Source organism: Oncorhynchus mykiss, chromosome 14 (assembly GCF_013265735.2).
Source record: "Oncorhynchus mykiss isolate Arlee chromosome 14, USDA_OmykA_1.1, whole genome shotgun sequence".
Classification (NCBI taxonomy): Eukaryota; Metazoa; Chordata; class Actinopteri; order Salmoniformes; family Salmonidae; genus Oncorhynchus; species Oncorhynchus mykiss.
The window spans coordinates 13,354,245-13,373,677 of record NC_048578.1 but is presented as its reverse complement, the minus strand read 5'-3'; the positions used below and the strand labels follow the sequence as shown (position 1 = coordinate 13,373,677).

Below are 19,433 nucleotides of genomic sequence, written 5' to 3'. Positions count from 1 at the left end.
GCATGTCATCATTAACAGAGAGGTGAGGTCATCAGGAGGGCAAGGACTGTTCCGATACCAGAATTAAAGCCTTTACAGATGCAGAATACAGTTCCAGAGAGGCTGTGATGCAGTGTTAACTGTTGTGCTTCAGGCTGATGATGCTGAGCTCTATGAGAAGCCAACACCAGCAGGTGAATCCAGAAGATCTGTGTAAAACACCGCTCAGGCCATTCAGTATGTGTCAGTTGTCTCTCATTCTGTACTTGTTTGCTACTGAGAGAAGGGAGTTGGCTATCCCCCCCTGTCCCCCTGTCCAAATCAAATCAAATCAAAGAGCTGGGCCAGAGAAGAGGCAGGTGTCTGGATTGGGTTGGGATGGGGCATCTCTGTTCTGGCTGGGAAAACATTCCAGTCACATAGCACACACACACACACACACACACACACAGAAAGAAAGAACCAGATGGGGCATGCTCATAAAGGACCTTGTCTCATACACTGTTGATTTGTTGTTAGAATGTTGCAGTTTTTGTGTTATTATTTAAAATGTATAACGTCATGAAGAACCAGTTGAGTGGTTAGTGTTCACTCAGCTTATCTTACACCTGCAGAGCTACTCAGTTGAGCGAGTGTGCCAGTCCTGGTCTGACAACCTTAGGAAGTGCTGCCTTGACAATGGCATTTTTTTCCAGTCACAACCGGATTCACAACAGATATATATATATATATATGGGAGGATTTTCCCCCCTTTCTCAAGCTCACGTCAAAATTCATGTGATCAGCATTTATCAGTGACCTTGACACACAAATGCTGCACAACACGTGAGCAAGGTTTAATTTGTATTTGGAGACAATTCCGTTCACAGTTTTGGGTTTGGGAAGTTCAAATGATAGAAATCTGTTAGCAGTGTGTGGAATATGCCATTGTTTTCAAAAATGTATGTATATTGTATCTAATTAAAAAGTACCTTAAATATAACATTCTTATCCTTACAAATGGACAGTGTGAACATTAAATGTTGTGTGTGTGTAACCTTAAGGGTAGGTTGTCACAATCCATTGTGCCAGATAATGAATTTTCTGGCTGTTCTTAAAAGCTTGACTTTAGTGTATCGAGACTGTTGTTCTATTTCAGTCCACTGGAGGGCGCTCAAACACAATACCCACCCTGAACACCCTGCCCACAGACAATGTGTGTGTGTGTGTGTGTGTGTGTGTGTGTGTGTGCGCGCGCGTGTGTGTGTGTGTGTGTGTGTGTCTGTGTCTGTGTCTGTGTGTCTGTGTCTGTGTGTCTGTGTCTGTGTGTCTGTGTGTGGGTCTGTGTCTGTGTCTGTGTGTGTGTGTCTGTGTCTGTGTCTGTGTCTGTGTCTGTGTGTCTGTGTCTGTGTCTGTGTGTCTGTGTCTGTGTCTGTGTGTGTGTCTGTGTCTGTGTCTGTGTGTCTGTGTGTCTGTGTCTGTGTGTCTGTGTCTGTGTCTGTGTGTGTGTCTGTGTCTGTGTCTGTGTGTCTGTGTCTGTGTCTGTGTGTCTGTGTCTGTGTCTGTGTGTCTGTGTCTGTGTCTGTGTGTGTGTCTGTGTCTGTGTCTGTGTGTCTGTGTCTGTGTGTCTGTGTGTGGGTCTGTGTCTGTGTCTGTGTCTGTGTGTGCTATGACTGGTCTGCAAACTAGTTCAAAGATCTTATATCACCAAATATATTATGTTCCACTGTAGATTTTATTTTTCACTGAACAGGGACAGCCCATACAACAGCCCATTACCTAACTACCACACCTGCCTACAGACATTTATTGTGAAACAGGCTGATGTGGACGCCCAGTCTCTGCTGTAGAATAGTCTCCATGGTGTCCAGGGGCATCCGCCTCACATCATACCCCCGAACCGAGGCCTTCGCCTGGGGGTCCACTGGCACAATCTCTCCACCACTATGGGGGTCATTCCGGCCCACAGCAGCATATGATGGGAAGTAGGGTCTCTGTGAGGCGGGGAGACTAGAGTTGTAGGAGGGGCAGCAGTAGGCAGACCACATGTACTCTGGCACTGCTACCCGGTTGGCCATCCAGCGCTCAGAGAGGTATGACAGCGCCCCTGTTACCACATACGCCGACCCAATGCAGTAGTTACCCATCCGGGCCCTCACCTCAGCCTCCAGCTGAGCCCAGGGGCCAGAGTTTGAGGCTGCCCGCTGAGGGACCACGTTGGTGAGGGTAAAAGTGGCCCGGCGGTCCTCTGGGGCCTGGTGGTGCAGGCTGGGGTTGAGGTGACCCTTGGTGTATGAAGAGTTGATGTAGTCCTGGAGCACCGCCTGGCTCTCCACCACATTCTGGTCCACGGGGCCACTCCGCGGGAAACTATGCATCTCTGGACTGGCACCGGAGAACGCCAACTTAGATCACAGAGAGAGAGAGTGAACACTGAGACTATAACCGACACAGAGACAAAGTTAGTTCAACTTACACTACCGTTCAAAAGTTTGGAGTCACTTAGAAATGTTGTTGTTTTTTAAAGAAAAGCATATTTTTTGTCCATTAAAATAACATCAAATTTATCAGAAAAACAGTGTGGACATTATTAATGTTGTAAATGACTATTGTAGCCGAAAAAGGCTGATTTTTAATGGAATATCTACATAGGCCCATTATCAGCAACCATCACTCCTGTGTTCCAATGGCACGTTGTGTAAGCAAATCCAAGTTGATAAGTTGTGTAAGCGAATCCAACCCACAAAACACCAGTCTCGATGTCAACAGTGGAAGAGGCGACTCAAGGATGCTTACCTGCTAGGCAGAGCTCCTCTGTCCAGTGTCTGTGTTATTTTGCCCATCTTAATCTTCTAGTTTTATTGGCCAGTCTGAGATATGGATTTTTCTTTGCAACTCTGCCTAGAAGGCCAGCATCCTGGAGTCGCCTCTTCACTGTTGACGTTGAGACTGGTGTTTTGCAGGTACTATTTAATGAAGCTGCCAGTTGAGGACTTGTGAGGCATCTGTTTCTCAAACTAGACCCTCTAATGTACTTGTCCTCTTGCTCAGTTGTGCACCAGGGCCCCCCACTTTTCTTTCTATTCTGGTTAGAGCCAGTTTGTGCTGTTCTGTGAAGGGAGTAGTACACAGCATTGTAACAGATCTTCAGTTTCTTGGCAATTTCTCGCATGGAATGGTCTTAATTTCTCCGAACAAGAATAGACTGACAAGTTTCAGAAGAAAGGTCTTTGTTTCTGGACATTTTGAGCCTGTAATCGAACCCACATATGCTGATGCTCCAGATACTCAACAAGTCTAAAGTAGGCCAGTTTTATTTCCTTCTTTAATCAGAACAACAGTTTTTAGCTGTGCTAACATAATTGCAAAAGGGATTTCTAATGATCAATTAGCCTTTTAAAATGACCAACTTGGATTAGCTAACACAACATGCCATTGGAACACAGGAGTGATGGTTGCTGATAATGGGCCTCGGTAGTATGCACTGTAGTGTATATGTTTACACATGTTTCCCCCCATCTTTTTACAGTGCTTATTACAGTGCTTATTACATTGTAATAACCAATTCTACCACTGGTATTTACTCTGAGCTGTTGGGTACAAGAAAATAAAAACATAAACATAGCTTCCAAGCTTCAATTATGATCCAGTCTTTTTGTTCCTGGAAATCACAATTTAAAAAGGGAAACAGAAACAGAATATTTCCCAGATGACAAAACTATTCCTTTGTTTTAATTGCTTTGTTTGAGAGAAGTCACACTGCTTAACCACTTTTCTAAGAAATCCTGGCTTCACACAAACCCACATCCACACCTATACACACACACACACACACATGCACACCATAAATAGTACTTTTTTCTTGAATTGAGTAGAATAAAATGGAATAGACCCTGAATTTAATGCACAGTTACACACAGAAACATACTCCTCACCTGTGGTTCATACATCCACTTGTTCCTGGGCCGTTTGCCTCCTCCAGGGGTAAGTATGTAGGCAGAGTAGAGGGTGGCACGGCGCTGGCGCTGGTACAGGCTGGCAAAGTGGTACTGGTTCCTGTAGCGCTGGCAGATGGGCTGGTACCCCTCTCCCCCCATGCCTTTTGGGGGAGTCTCCATGTAGAAGAAGCGGAGGCAAGGGGTGAAGTCACCCACCTCCCCCCAGACCAGACCTCCAAGACTGGCGAGAAGCACGAGCAGAGCCTCCCTACACGAGACAGGCATCCTCCTGCTGAGCACTGGACTGTGTGTGTTATAGAGAAAAGCCTGTGTATCTATCAGCCGAAACTAGTCACTGTCGTCCAATATAGTTTAGATCAGTCCACTCCTGCCCAACTCAGTTGAGTTCAGTTCAGTTCAATTCTCTACAGAGAGCCCTATTCTTCTGTTCACTGTCTGTTGAGGCACCTGTGTAATCGATGGAGGGTGGTCTTCTATCAACCTAGCTTCCAAGGTCTTTTATACCCAGTGAGTAGAAACTTAGAGGGTGACACTTCCATCTGACACCTCTCCTCCCCTTCTGTTTCCTTGAGATGTGACTGAACTTCCCCGTGCTGACCATAGTGTCTTCTGGGAAATGCACAGCCCTTCTGGGACACACATGGTCACTACATGATAGAGGTTATCATAGGAACAGAAATTGAAAGAGACTCTGCATTAAATCTACACACAGGTCACTGAAACTGAGCTGAGTGAAACTAGAGTTACTGGCACCCAAAATGTGACAGAGAGCAGGTTTCATTTGAAGATCCATAGGTATTTCCCCGTTCCCCCTTGGTGGAATGGAAAGCTGCTGACATCCTACTGATGGATATAGGTTAAGGTTCAAGTGTGTTTATGCTTTATCAGTTTCCCTTCTCCTTCCTCAAAAAGCCTTTAATCAGAGTGCTGACTCATTTACCAGCCTCAGCTTTTCAAGGCAGTGTTCTGGAACGTTTCGAACCCTCGGGACAACACCTGGGTCACAGCCTAGTCACAGACTCCTCTGACACACTCCGGGGTGAAAGTAAGCTACTACAGCCTACCAGCCTACTGCCCAAATAAATATTGGGGGTATGCCGTAATGGTAAAACGTGAGCCTATTACAATTACCACAAAATCCCGAAATAAATACATACAAGCTATTAATCATTATTTTATTGTTTTCAACAGTGGACGCGATTCAGGCTACGTGTAGGCCTAACAATCACAGATCTCATTACAATACACGTAGGTGTTTTGTAACACATTTTTCTTTCCATTCATGAAATTGCAGTTGCACAGTGCATTGTTGGGGGTTGGATGCTGGAATTATTTTGTAAGTGGACGAATGTGCGCGGGTAGTCTACAGGTGATTGCTTAACAATCAGATATTAACATGACTGGTTGTGTTTTTGCCACATTGGCATAGGCAGAGCGTCCATAAGGCTAGGTAGGACAAGATTTCCCTATAGTCAATTGAATTAAAACTGACAAAATCATATAGCCTAATTAGCTTACTCCTGTCTATACACAAAACAAAATCATTTAAAATAGGCTACTATACCAGAAAGCATGATTTGGCCACAGAGGATCATTATATTCCTTAATAAACAAATAAAAAAGCTCGCAATTTGGGCAACGCGGGAGGCAAATACCAAATTGCAGTTTGTGTGACTGTCATTAAAAAACAAAGAGACACAGACGGGCGTATCGCAATATTTAAAAATACAATTGAATACAAAAACCATTTGGAAAGTAAATTACTATTGCTGTAAAAAGAGTGTCCTATCTTATTGGCACCAGTGGAGAACATCGGCCATATCCCCAGTGAGTGTGCATATTCAGTCTTCATCATTGGGTCAGTGACACTTTAGTTTGTTTTTGGATGTCATATTGTATTTCGCAGTGTCGGCAGAGTAGGCTACCGTATAATGTTTGTAGTAGGCTATTAAAACATATTCTGCTAATGTCTCCATTCATGTAAAATGTTGCAGAATAGCATGGAATGTGTAGATAAAAGGCCAACAAGAAATATATCTGATAGGCCATAGCCCAAGTCTACTCTTCGCCGTGCGCAATGAATAGTATTTTTTGAGTGGTTGAGTTATATTATGACTAAAATATGACTATCCAATCTAATCATCACATTAGGCATAGTAAGCTATCTTACATAAGTATGCAAATGCAAGGATGCATGGAATACTTTATTATAAGGGTGTCTTTTTATGGTGAAAATGAGCTTCCCCAAACTTGAAACCCACGAGCCGCCGGTGTTAGAAGGATTTGCATGTTAACGGTGATATGACTAATCTTTATTTTGCCTAGGCTACTAGGCCCAGAGATAATTTATTAAATTAATAGGGATTAGATATAAGTAATTCTATATGATTACACTCCTAGGCTATAAAACAAATGTGTGCGCGCACTTGGGTGTCCCATACCCGTAATAAATGATATCTACTTTCACCCCTGGGCACACCTACATTACAGTTACACTACATTTAGGCAACTCCTATAGCCCAGATGCTCCATTTCAACTATCCAGTCCCTTTTAGATTCATGAACGCTTGAGGAATGTATAGAAGTAGGAGCAAGGAGCCTACATGAAACTGGGCCAGAGAGAAACCTGGTTCAGTACGCGGCTAACCGCGGGATCTGTGGACTTGTAGACGCACGTCTTCACGCTCTTCCGTGAAACAGAGGAACTCAGACACTGTCAGGTCAGACAGACCACGCCCTCTCAAATACGGAAGAGTGAACTTTTCCATTGCATCAACCAGCTACTTTCTGAGCTCAACCCCCTGTCCCTTCAGTGAGCAGACGGCTCGGAATGGCTACTGATGCCAGCGCGCTTAAGGAGCTACATAGCGAGCTCAGCTGTCCCGTATGCCTCGACCTCTTCCGTGAGCCGGTGATCCTCGAGTGCGGACACCACTTCTGCCATGTATGCATTACGCAGTGCTGGGAGGCCAAGTCCGACGAGCACCCGACTTGCCCGCAGTGCCGGAAGACATGCCCTCAGAAGCTGCGTCCTAACTCGCTTCTGTGTAATGTCGTGGACAGCGTGAGGAGAGCCCGATCCATGGATTTGAAACCCGGGGACACCGAGCGCGCGCAGGAGGATACAGAAGAACGACAACGGGGGGCCAGTATGCCCAGCTCCGGTTTCAGTTTCACCGGTTCTTCTCAGCGCCACGAGCCAGACCTTTGCGAGGAGCACGAGGAGAAGCTGAAGCTATACTGTGAAGATGATCAGCTCGCGATCTGCCTGGTGTGCGGGATGTCCCGAGGCCACAAGACGCACAACGTCATCCCCATCAATGAGGCGTTCGAGAACTACAAGGTAACACTTTGGAACAATATTTAGTATTTATATATCTACCTATATAGGTGTTTTGCTATAGAAATACATATGGGTTAATAATACATCACTGTCACAGGGATTGCATTGGAATGCATCAGGTATGCTAAAACCTGCCCATAAATCTGAAACTGCAAAGTTGACAAAGTTACTATATTAAATCAGATATTTTTTTAAACAAGTTTGCACCCGAGCAAGGAGTGTTATTTAAACATTTTTTTTAAGACAATTGGGTCTTTCACATGGTTAAGTGAAATGACAGTTATTTTAATGGTCAATATCATGTTTTTCATGAAATTGGATGATATTTGAAGGAAACCAGATCAAAGTATGATGACCAACGTATTAAAAGTTACTGTTGCTTCTACATTGATCAAGTTTGATCATGAAGTTACTGGTCCCCTCCCCATGTCAAACACTTGGATTCATTATGAAGGGGACAAGGTGACATCACCTTAACTCTCATTTTAATACACCAATGGTAACATGATATTCTCCTACCTAATTTAAATAAATACTGCTTTGTAACCAACATTGGAGAAGGCATGTTTGCAGAGGGGTGTGGTTTATATAGCTAGATAGCTACTCCACTGGTGCCAAAATGTGACTGTAGGGTGTCAGCAAATATAATTGAAAGTTTACCCTATTCATCTATGGCAAAGATACTTATATGTTTCCCTTTTCATCTGTCTGGTGTTAGGTAGTTACTGGCTAGCAAGGTCTTCATCTGTCTGGTGTTAGGTAGTTACTGGCTAGCAAGGTCTTCATCTGTCTGGTGTTAGGTAGTTACTGGCTAGCAAGGTCTTCATCTGTCTGGTGTTAGGTAGTTACTGGCTAGCAAGGTCTTGAGCCAGCATGGAGCAAAAGGGGGGTGGCTCATTCAAAACTTTTATGCAGTTGTCATGTCAACACATCCGTCAGTTGCTGCTGTGAACCGCATCACAAGAGATGCCAAATGGGAGATGTATAAAATATGTATATATATATATATATATATATATATATATATATATATATACAGTACCAGTCAAAAGTTTGGACACACCTACTCATTCAAGGGATTTTCTTTATTTTTTTATTTTTTTCTACATTGTAGAATAATAGTGAAGACATCAAAACTATGAAATAACACATATGGAATCATGTAGTAACCAAAAAAGTGTTAAACAAATCTAAATATATTTGAGATTTGAGATTTTTCAAAGTAGCCTTCCTTTGCCTTGATGACAGCTTTCACACTTTTTGACTGGTACTGGTTTTAATTGATGCAATTTTAATGTTGTTTGAGTTGCTTTGTGTATCACCAAATTTGCTTGAGATGATTTTACTGCAACACTGCTCACTGCATCCAAGTTGCTTGACATAGGCATTTAAAAGAGCTGTCAGTCAAGGCGACCTTATGATTTTAAGATCCCCGCCCACTCATCTTGTCTTTTCAAATATCCTGGTAGTTGGCCATGAGAGAAAAAATACTTTTCAGGATGACTGTTCAGGACCTTTAAATCAGCCACTCAGGTCAGTGTGAGTTTATACTTGGAGAGGAATTCAGCATGCCGGTGTCAGGGCTTAGTTCCCAGACATATTAAACCTGTTTTATTTGCCGTGGATGTTTGGTGACATACCTGTCACCACACTGTTTCTACAAATCTTTCCCGTCTAAATTCTAACTTTCTTTGGGTTCATTTGGGTAACTTGTTGAAATGGGTCCAGTTAGTTGTAAATGGATCATATGAGTTACATTAACCTTGTTGTCAGAGAGACTACAGAGGATCCAAAACAGTACATCTTATTATTGACAAGAGTTAGGCCTAATTCAATCTCTGTATAACGGAATTATACATATAATAATATTCCCTTAACTTCACTATGTCTCGCTCTCTCTCTCTCTCTCTGTGTGTGTGTGTGTCTTCTGCAGGACAAGCTGTCCATAGCCCTGGAGAGAGTACAGCTCCAGACAGGACAGGCTTCTCTCCATCAAGTCCAGACCAACAACAAGATCATGCTCATCAAGGTATACTGACTGCATGTGTGTGCGCCAGCGAGGGTATTCTGGTTTGCGGTGCCCCTAGTCCGAACCAGAATTTCTGTTGACCATGCAACATTCTCCTGCGTTGTCTCACCCAAGCACATGCAAATTGGTTGAAATATAATTATATTATATTATCAATAGGATTATGTTGACAGGTGTCACATCAAATATTGGACTGTTGGGAATGTCTCATGCACAATGGTACTCTGAGATTATGATACAGATTATGGGATTAGTGTTCACCCATTCTTCCTCTCAGAAACATTGCAGACACACACACATATTCTCACACACCTAATGTAAGCACACACCATGAGAGTGGCATAAAATACTGGCCTTAGTTAGCACTTAGCAGTGATAAGGTCAATGCTAGAATTTAGAATGGGCCCGGGACTCCCCCTCTCTATTCTAACACAGACTTCACCTCACAAGGTAAAGTCTACAAGAGTGTTGTACGTGTGTCTGAGGCAGATATGGAATGTGCAGGATGTCAGGGTGGCGGTAGAGTCCTGCCTTTAAAATGAACAGAGCACAGTCATGTGGTCCCCATTAAGGAGGAATGCCCTGTGTGTCTATGTGTCTGTTTGTCTGTCACACGCTGACAAATTTACTCTCCGCCATTCACTCGATCTTTCACTTCCCTCTGTCTCTCTGTCTCTCTGTAGGGCTCAGGAAGTGAGTAAGGATGTATGTCAACAATCTAGCCATAAAATGTGTGTGTGTGTGTGTGTGTGTGTGTGTGTGTGTGTGTGTGTGTGTATAGTGGAGGTGGTTAGCTGTTCTTGTGATGTATGTTTTCTTTGGATTATTTTCAGTACACTGACTGAGATTTTAACGGAACACTGCGTTTCTCTCTTCCTTACATGATCAGTTATTGAAATGTTGCCACGTGTGTCTGTTTTGTGCTTCATGTTGTCTTTGTTGTGTATTCTATATCATTCCTGTCTCCGCCTCTGGAAAGCCCATCATTGTAAATAGAAATTGGTTCTTAAAACCTCTCCAGGGTACGTGGGACGGTAGTGTCCCACCTGGCCAACATCCAGTGAAATTGCAGAGCGCAAAATTCAAACTACAGAATTGTACCAATTTAACTTTCTTGAAAATACACATGCAATATGTCAAATTAAAGCTTGACCTCTTGTTAATCCAGCCACGGTCTCAGATTTCAAAAAGTCTTTACGGCGAAAGCAAACCATGCGATTATCTGAGGACAGCACCCCATGAAACAAACACAGACAATCATATTTCATCCCACCTGGCTCGACACAAAACTCAGAAATAACGATATAATTCATGCCTTACCTTTGAAGAGCTTCTTCTGTTGGCACTCCAATATGTCCCATAAACATCACAAATGGTCCTTTTGTTCGAATAATTCCGTCGTTATATCTCCAAAATGTCGATTTATTTGGCGTATTTGATCCAGAAAAACACCGGTTCGAACTTGCGCAACATGACTACACATTATCTAATAAGTTACCTGTAATCTTTGTCCAAAAATTTCAAACAACTTTCCTAATACAACTTTAGGTATTTTTTGATGTAAATAATCAATCAAATTTAAGACGGGATAAACTGCGTTCAATACAGGACGAAAACAAAGTGGAGCGAGCTTTCAGGTCATGCGCCCCAACCACAACAGTACACTAGACTCGACCCTCGTTCTGAACAGGGTTACTTCTTAATTTCTCAAAGGAAAAACATCAACCAATTTCTAAAGAATGTTGACATCCAATGGAAGCGATAGGAATTGCAAGCAAGTGCCTTAGAAATCTAGATCCCCATAGAAAACCCATTGAAAAGGGTTAACCCAGGCCCTGTAGAGGTTAACCCAGGCCCTGTAGCCCCCAGTTCCACCCCTATTCCCCAGGCGCTAACATTTGTTGACTTCTGTAACCGTAAAAGCCTTGGTTTCATGCATGTTAACATCAAAAGCATCCTCCCTAAGTTTGTTTTATTCACTGCTTTAGCACACTCTGCCAACCTTGGTGTCCTAGCTGTGTATGAATCCTGGCTTAGTAAGGCCACCAAACATTCTGAAATGTCCATCCCCAACTACAGGATTTTCCGCCAAGATAGAACTGCCAAAGTTGGGTGGAAGTTGCAATCTACTGCAGAGATCTGTCATGCTATCCAGGTCTGTGCCCAAACAGCTAGAGCCTCTACTTTTAAAAATCCACCTTTCCAGAAATAAGTCTCTCACTGTTGCCGCTTGTTATAGACCCCCCTCAGCCCCCAGCTGTGCCCTGGACACCATATGTGAATTAATTGCACCCCATTTATCTTCAGAGATTGTACTGTTAGGTGACCTAAACTGGGATATGCTTAACACCCCGGCCATTCTACAAACTAAGCTAGATGCCCTCAATCTCCCACAAATTATCATGGAACCTACCAGGTACAACCCTAAATCCGTAAACACGGGCACCCTCATAGATATCATCCTGACCAACCTGCCCTCTAAATACAACTCTGCAGTCTTCAACCAGGATCTCAGCGATCACTGCCTCTGTCATGTATTGTCATGTTGTGTCTTGTTCCTGTTCTTTCTCTTCACCCTGTCTCCCTCTGCTGGTCGTATTAGGTTACCTTTTCTTCCCCTCTTTCCCCCAGCTGTTCCTTGTCTTCTCTAACTACCTCGTTCACCCCTTTTCCCACCTGTTCCCTTTTTCCCTCTGATTAGGTCTCTATATCTCTCTCTGTTCCTGCTCCTGTCTTTGTCGGATTCTCGTTTGTGTTTCTCATGCCTGAACCAGACTATCGTCGTGTTTGCTGCAACCTTGTCCTGTCCTGTCGGAATCTGCCAGTTCATCTAACCTTGTCCTGTCCTGTCGGAATCTGCCTGTCCATCTGAGCCTACATGTGTTTCGTCATTAAAGAAACTCTGTTTTGTTAATTCGCTTTTGGGTCCTCATTCACGCACCCCTGACAGAAGAATCCGACCAAGAATGGACCCAGCGACTTCGGATCCTCTCCACTCAGCCGTCGAGATCCAGGGAGCGATGCTAGGCAGACACGAGCAGGAATTGTCTGCTGCTCGACATGCCGTTGAGACCCTGGCCGCCCAAGTCTCCAACCTCACAGAACAGGTTCACCATCTCCGCCTCGATCCACCGGCCACTTCCAGGGCTTTCGAATCTCCGGAGCCCAGAATCAATAACCCGCCGTGTTACTCTGGGGAGCCCACTGAATGCCGCTCGTTCCTCACCCAGTGTGATATTGTGTTTTCTCTCCAGCCCAACACTTACTCCAGGAGCACTGCTCGTATCGCCTACGTCATATCTCTCCTTACTGGACGGGCTCGTGAGTGGGGCACGGCAATCTGGGAGGCAAGGGCTGAGTGTACTAACCAGTATCAGGACTTTAAGGAGGAGATGATACGGGTTTTTGATCGATCTGTTTTGTTTGGGGAGGAAGCTTCCAGGGTCCTGTCTTCCCTATGTCAAGGTAATCGATCCATAACAGACTACTCTATTGAGTTTCGCACTCTTGCTGCCTCCAGTGACTGGAACGAGCCGGCTTTGCTCGCTCGTTTTCTGGAGGGTCTCCGCGCGGAGGTAAAGGATGAGATTCTCTCCCGGGAGGTTCCTTCCAGCGTGGATTCCTTGATTGAACTGTCGCATAGAGCGACGGGTTGATCTTCGTCACCGAGCAAATTGGATGTAGTCTATCACAGTGCCATCCGTTTAGTCACCAAAGCCCATATACTACCCACCACTGCGACCTGTATGCTCTCGTTAGCTGGCCCTCGCTTCATATTCGGCGCCAAATCCACTGGCTCCAGGTCATCTATAAGCCTTTGCTAGGTAAAGCACCAAATTATCTCAGCTCACTGGTCACCATAGCAGCACCCACCCGTAGCACGCACTCCAGCAGGTATGACCAGGTTCGCTGGTCATCCCCAAAGCCAACTCCTCTTTGGCCGCCTTTCCTTCCAGTTCTCTGCTGCCAATGACTGGAACGAATTCACTGAAGCTGGAGTCTTATATCTCCCTCACTAACTTTAAGCATCAGCTGTCAGAGCAGATCATTGTACCTGTACATAATCCATCTGTAAATAGCCCACCCAAATACCTCATTTCCATACTGTTATTTATTTTTTGCTTCTTTGCACCCCAGTATCTCTGCTTGCACATTCATCTTCTGCACATCTATCACTCCAGTGTTTAATTGCTAAATTGTAATTATTTCGCCACTATGACCTATTTATTGCCTTACCTCCCTAATCCTATTACATTTGCACACACTGTACATAGACTTTTCTGTTGTGTTATTGACTGTACGTTTGTTTATCCCATGTGTAATTCTGTGTTGTTTGTGTCGCACTGCTTTGCTCTGTCTTGGCCAGGCCGCTCTCTTGTTCTCAACTGACCTACCTGGTTAAATAAAGGTGAAATGAAAAATGTAAAAAATAACGGTCTCTTAGATGTAGTCCATACCCAGTCTGTAACACTAATATTTTTCTCTGTTTCTCCCCACATCAGGAGCGAGCTGGGGACATGGAGGTGCAGGTGAGTGCAGAGTTTGGACGTCTGAGGGAGTTCCTTCTCCAGGAGGAGGAGAGAGTGAAGGAGAGACTGCAGAGGGAGAAGGAAAAGAGGCTCAACCAATTGGATGAGGCCCTCAAACGCACCACAGAGCAAATCAGCCAATTAGAGCAAACCGCCGACCAGCTTCACATGAAACTCCGAGAGGAGGAGAACCCGGCACAACTCAGGGTGAGAGGAGAGAAAGGAAGAGGAAAGGAGAGTGGGGAAGGAGATGGGAGGAAATATGGATTTTAGAGGAGGGAGGGAAAGGGGTTAAGGGTGGTGGTGGAAAAAGAACCAGAGGGACTGTGGGAAAGGGAAAGAGGAGGGTAAAAGGTTTCTGAATAGGAGAAGAAGAGCGTGTGCGTGTCTCGGCATGGCCTCATATCTCTGTTTTTGTTTCTTACAGGGAATCAAAGATTTTATTGGAGGGTAAGTCATTAAATCCATGGTTGTTATTTGATGCTACAGTTCATAGAGCTCTGCACCATCCACATGACTCCACATGATTGAATTAACTCTAAAAAAGGTAACCCAATGTTCCACAGTGTTTCATTCATCTTTATTTGTTCTATAAGGGTACTTTGTAAATTTGATAAAGACTCAGAAATAGGCCTTTCTAGGTAAATGAAACTCTGTCTCTCTCTTTCTTTCTCTCTATCTCTCTCTCTCTCTCTCTCCGTCTCTCAGGACAGAGAGTGTGTTTGAGCGCCCCCCGGAGGTGAGTGTGGATCTGCAGGAGGGGGAGTTCCTGGGACCACTGCAATACCGCACCTGGAGGAGGATGAACTCTGGGCTTCAGCCAGGTATAACCACAGCCATATAGAGTTAGACAACACACACCTGACCACATTGTAGACCACACCTGAATCCATCGGTCCACAGCTCTCACATATGTGACCACATTTCACCACCGGGTCCACCTGATTGCATTCTATCAAACCTGACTGCACTTAACAGTATCCAACCACACCTATGAGCTGGCCGCATACACCAGGATTAACACTCGACCTCACACCCAATAACTCTTGTTAATATTTGAATGCCTCTGTCTCTCCCTAGGTGTGACAGCAGTGACTCTGGATCCAGACACAGCTTACCCTAGGCTGTGGGTGTCCCCGTGCTGCACTCAAGTCAGTGTGGGGGACATCCAGCCCAACCTGCCCAACAACCCTGAGCGCTTCACCCGCTACAACATCGTACTGGGCAGCCAGGCCTTCACCTCAGGGCAACACTACTGGGTGGTTGAGGTGGGCACCAAGACGGCCTGGGGGCTGGGGGTGGCGACCGCTTCGGTCAACAGGAAGGACGAGATCAGCCTGTGTCCGGACGATGGCTTCTGGACCCTGGTGATGAGAGACGGGCGGGACGGGAGTGAGTACGAGGCCTGCACAAACCACGAGGAGAGCCTGCTGCACCCCCCTCGCCCCCCCAGGAGGGTAGGGGTGTACCTGGACTACAGGAGGGGTGTTGTGGCGTTTTACGACGCAGGGGATATGAGTCACCTGTTCACATTCTCCGACGCCACATTCACAGAGCCGGTGTTCCCCTACTTCAACCCCTGGCCAATCATCAACGGGAGAAACCGGGAACCTCTTATTATTGTTAGCCCAGACCCGGAGGTGTGATAGAACTGTTAAGAATTGTTATGAACTGTCTGAGAAATAGCAGAGAACTGTTAACAAATATCAGAGAACACTGAAAACCAAATACAAGAAAGTCGAACAAGGTTAGAAAAGCTGTGAGAAACAGCATCATACTCACTAATGTACTAACAATGTACCATTGTTCACTGTTTTGTCATTTATGTTACCATGGATAATGTTTTGTGTTTGAAGAGAGCACATGCCAGTAGACTTTAAAGTAAGCCACATGGAAAAAAGAATTGAAAAGTACCTTAAATATAACATTCTTATCCTTACAAATGCGAACATTAAATGACAATTGCATAGTATTATTCTATAAAGTATACATAGTAAGATGACAGTGTATTTAACATTTAATAAAATAGTATATACTGTACATGTGAAAAGGTATTCTACTCATGTATTAACTGACTCCAAAGCAACATAATGAAAGCTGTGTGTGTGTGTGTGTGTGTGTGTGTGTGTGTGTGTGGATAAGCTTCGGGGTAGGTTGTCATAATCCATTGTGACAGATAATGAACTGTCTGGCTGTTCTTTAGAGCTTGACTTTAGTGTATTGAGACTGTTGTTCTATTTCAGTCCACTGGAGGGCGCTCAAACACAATACCCACCCTATACGTCTGTGTGTGTGTTTGGGGGTAGGGTGGAGATAGGAATGATGCAGTAGCGTAAAGGACCTGGGGGAAACATTGGCTGACTGTAGAATAAAAAGGTGCTGTGCTACATCCACAGTGTGGTCGTTCTACAGATAGATCACACTGTTAGGTTCTAATTTTCAGAGTACAAACTCAACGGACACCATGAAAGCTTAAACCAAGTGTATTCTTCCCAGAGAGTCAATACAGCTGCATTAGACAAAAACATGGTTTCACCCGTGGTAGTATACATACCCCACTTTGGGTGGAGTCTCCTCCTTATCACTAAACATTGCATCATTATTGCTAGGCAGGGAGCTGAGTGATATGGGCCTTAAACGATTCCTCCCCTTATCAGTCCTGCTACATGTGATAGGTTTTGCCTGCACTCAGTCCCTCCCAAGCTTACTTATGACACCCCTCACGTCTCTATTATACCTGATGATTAATAATATACCTCATGATTAATAATATAGAAAGCTCAGAAACCAAACCTATCAACACACATGTCATATGTCTGGTCTGTTGTTTGGGAACATGCAGATAATGACCTCTGGCTGTTCTTTAGATCTTGACTACGGTGTATTCAGACTGTTGTTCTATTTCAGTCCAACACAACGGCCACCCTACACGTCATTCTCACACTGGTGGCAACAAAAGAGAACGAGCTTTCAATGATCAAGAGCTGCACTTCAGAAATCACTGATCAAAATCCATGCGTCACGTCGGGGATTTAACACCTAGAATATGGTTCATGTAGCCACACTACGCCATCTTCTTTATACACCAGGTGAGGTCCTCGGACTAATCTAAAATACTCAGGTTCTTTGCATCAGGGAGTGAAGTATGCCAGGGATATACAAACATGCATGTTTCATTCACCATCCCAATTATTCAAGCAACTCAGCGAAGGCTTCTCACGGACACCACCTTCAGCGTCTAGCGCTCCGTACAATCCCTGCTGACAAGCACAACCGGGTTAAATCATCCCCTGAGTTCCATCAGTACATAGGTTTTCAAACGTCTATCAATGTATTATATTTCAATCAATATTCGTGTTATTTCTGGCCAACACACAAAATACATACCCAGGAAGGCATGCCATGGGAGAAGGGGAGCAGGTACCAGTGGTTACAGGCAACCTTGCCATGAACATACTGACAATCCATTGTCGCCACACCCATCCTCCCAAGGCACGCCAACCTGCACCTAGTAATAGGATCCCCGGAACAAATGAAACAGACAAACATGTATACCTTGAGCCATGCCCTTAATTGGAAATTAGACACCTGGCGCTGACAGAGGCTGCGTTCAACATTTCAACATGTTACACCTTGGCTGTGGCGCTAAATTATTTTTGGTAGAACCTACCAGTCAGAAAGGGGTTCAGATTAGAGCAGAGGTTCAAGGTGGTGCTGTAGTACTGAGAACACCACAGGGCCATGTGTCTTAAGTTCGTGTGTGTCTGTGTGTGAGAGTGTGTCTGTGTGTGAGAGTGTGCTGTGTGTGAGAGTGTGCTGTGTGTGAGCGGGAACAGGTTTTTAGACATTTTTGCAAATGTATTAAAAAAGAAAAACTGAAATACCTCATTTACATAAGTATTCAGACCCTTTGAATATGAGACTCAAAATTTAGCTCAGGTGCATCCTGTTTCCATTGATTAACCTTGAGATATTTCTACAACTTGATTGGAGTCCACCTGTGGTAAATTCAATTGAATGGACATGATTTGGAATGGCACACAACTGTCTATATAAGGTCCCACATTTGACAGTGCATGTCAGAACAAAAACCAAGCCATGAGTTCGAAGGAATTGTCCGTAGAACTCCGAGACAGAATTGTGTTGAGGCACCAATTTGGGGAAGTTTTACAAAACATTTCTGCAGCACTGAAGATCCCCAAGAACACAGTGGCCTCCATCATTCTTAAATGGAAGAAGTTTGGAACCAACAAGATTTCTGCTAAAGCTGGCCGCCCTGCGAAACCAAGCAATCGGGGGAGAAGGGCCTTGGTCAGGGAGGTGACCAAGAACCCGATGATCACTCTGACAGATCTCCAGAGCTCCTCTGTGAAAATGGGAAAAACTTCCAGAAGGACAACCATCTCTGCAGCACTCCACCAATCAGGCCTTTATGGTAGAGTGGTCAGACAGAAGCCACTCTTCAGTAAAAGGCACATGACAGCCCGCTTGGAGTTTGCCAAAAGGCACCTAAAGACTCTCAGACCATGAGAAACAAGAATCTCTGGTATGATGAAACCAAGATTGAACTCTTTGGCCTGAATGTCAAGCGTCACGTTTGGAAGAAATCTGTCACCATCCCTACAGTGAAGCAATGTTTTTCAGCGACAGGGACTGGGAGACTAGTCAGGATCGAGAGAAAGATGAACGAAGCAAAGTACAGAGATATACTTGATGAAAACCTGCTCCAGAGCGCTCAGGACCTCAGAATGGGGAAAAGGTTTACCTTCCAACAGGACAACGACCCTAAGAACACAGCCAAGACAATGCAGGAGTGGAATGTCTCTGAATGTCCGTGAGTGGCCCAGCCAGAGCCCCGGTCGAACATCTCTGGAGAGACCTGAAAATAGCTGTGCATTGAAGCTTCCCATCCAACCTGACAGAGCTTGAGAGGATCTGCAGAGAAGAATGGGAGAAATTCCCCAAATACAGGTGTGCCAAGCTTGTAGCGTCATACCCAAGAAGACTCAAGCTTGTAATTGCTGCCAGAAGTGCCTCAACAAAGTACTGAGAAAAGGGTCTGAAAACTTGTGTAAATGTTATATTTCTTTTTTATATATACATTTGCAAAAAAATTCTAAAAACCTGTTTTTGCTTTTTCATTATGGGGTATTTTGTGTAGATTGATGTGGGATTTAAAAAATATATACACTGCTCAAAAAAATAAAGGGAACACAAACAACACAATGTAACTCCAAGTCAATCACACTTCTGTGAAATCAAACTGTCCACTTAGGAAGCAACACTGATTGACAATACATTTCACATGCTGTTGTGCAAATGGAATAGACAACAGGTGGAAATTATAGGCAATTAGCAAGACACCCCCAATTAAGGAGTGGTTCTGCAGGTGATAACCACAGACCACTTCTCAGTTCCTATGCTTCCTGGCTGATGTTTTGGTCACTTTTGAATGCTGGCAGTGCTTTCACTCTAGTGGTAGCATGAGACGGAGTCTACAACCCACACAAGTGGCTCAGGTAGTGCAGCTCATTCAGGATGACACATCAATGCGAGCTGTGGCAAGAAGGTTTGCTGTGTCTGTCAGCGTAGTGTCCAGAGCATGGAGGCGCTAC

At 44.5% G+C, this 19,433-nt stretch overlaps 2 protein-coding genes across 2 annotated transcripts; one reads left to right on the top strand and one right to left on the bottom strand.

The window, feature by feature from the left end:
* Positions 1-1,675: 1,675 nt before the first annotated feature.
* Positions 1,676-4,461, bottom strand: LOC110487736 (endonuclease domain-containing 1 protein-like). The gene is made up of 2 exons (XM_021559648.2): positions 3,894-4,461; positions 1,676-2,363 (listed from the first exon to the last, which is right to left on the bottom strand). The coding sequence occupies exons 1-2, from the start codon at positions 4,179-4,181 to the stop codon at positions 1,755-1,757; spliced, it is 897 nt and encodes a 298-aa protein (XP_021415323.2). The 5' UTR covers positions 4,182-4,461; the 3' UTR covers positions 1,676-1,754.
* Positions 4,462-6,679: 2,218 nt separating this feature from the next.
* Positions 6,680-15,860, top strand: LOC110488848 (zinc-binding protein A33). The gene is made up of 6 exons (XM_021561273.2): positions 6,680-7,260; positions 9,194-9,289; positions 13,792-14,025; positions 14,246-14,268; positions 14,527-14,642; positions 14,899-15,860. The coding sequence occupies exons 1-6, from the start codon at positions 6,748-6,750 to the stop codon at positions 15,462-15,464; spliced, it is 1,548 nt and encodes a 515-aa protein (XP_021416948.1). The 5' UTR covers positions 6,680-6,747; the 3' UTR covers positions 15,465-15,860.
* The last annotated feature ends 3,573 nt before the right edge of the window (positions 15,861-19,433 follow it).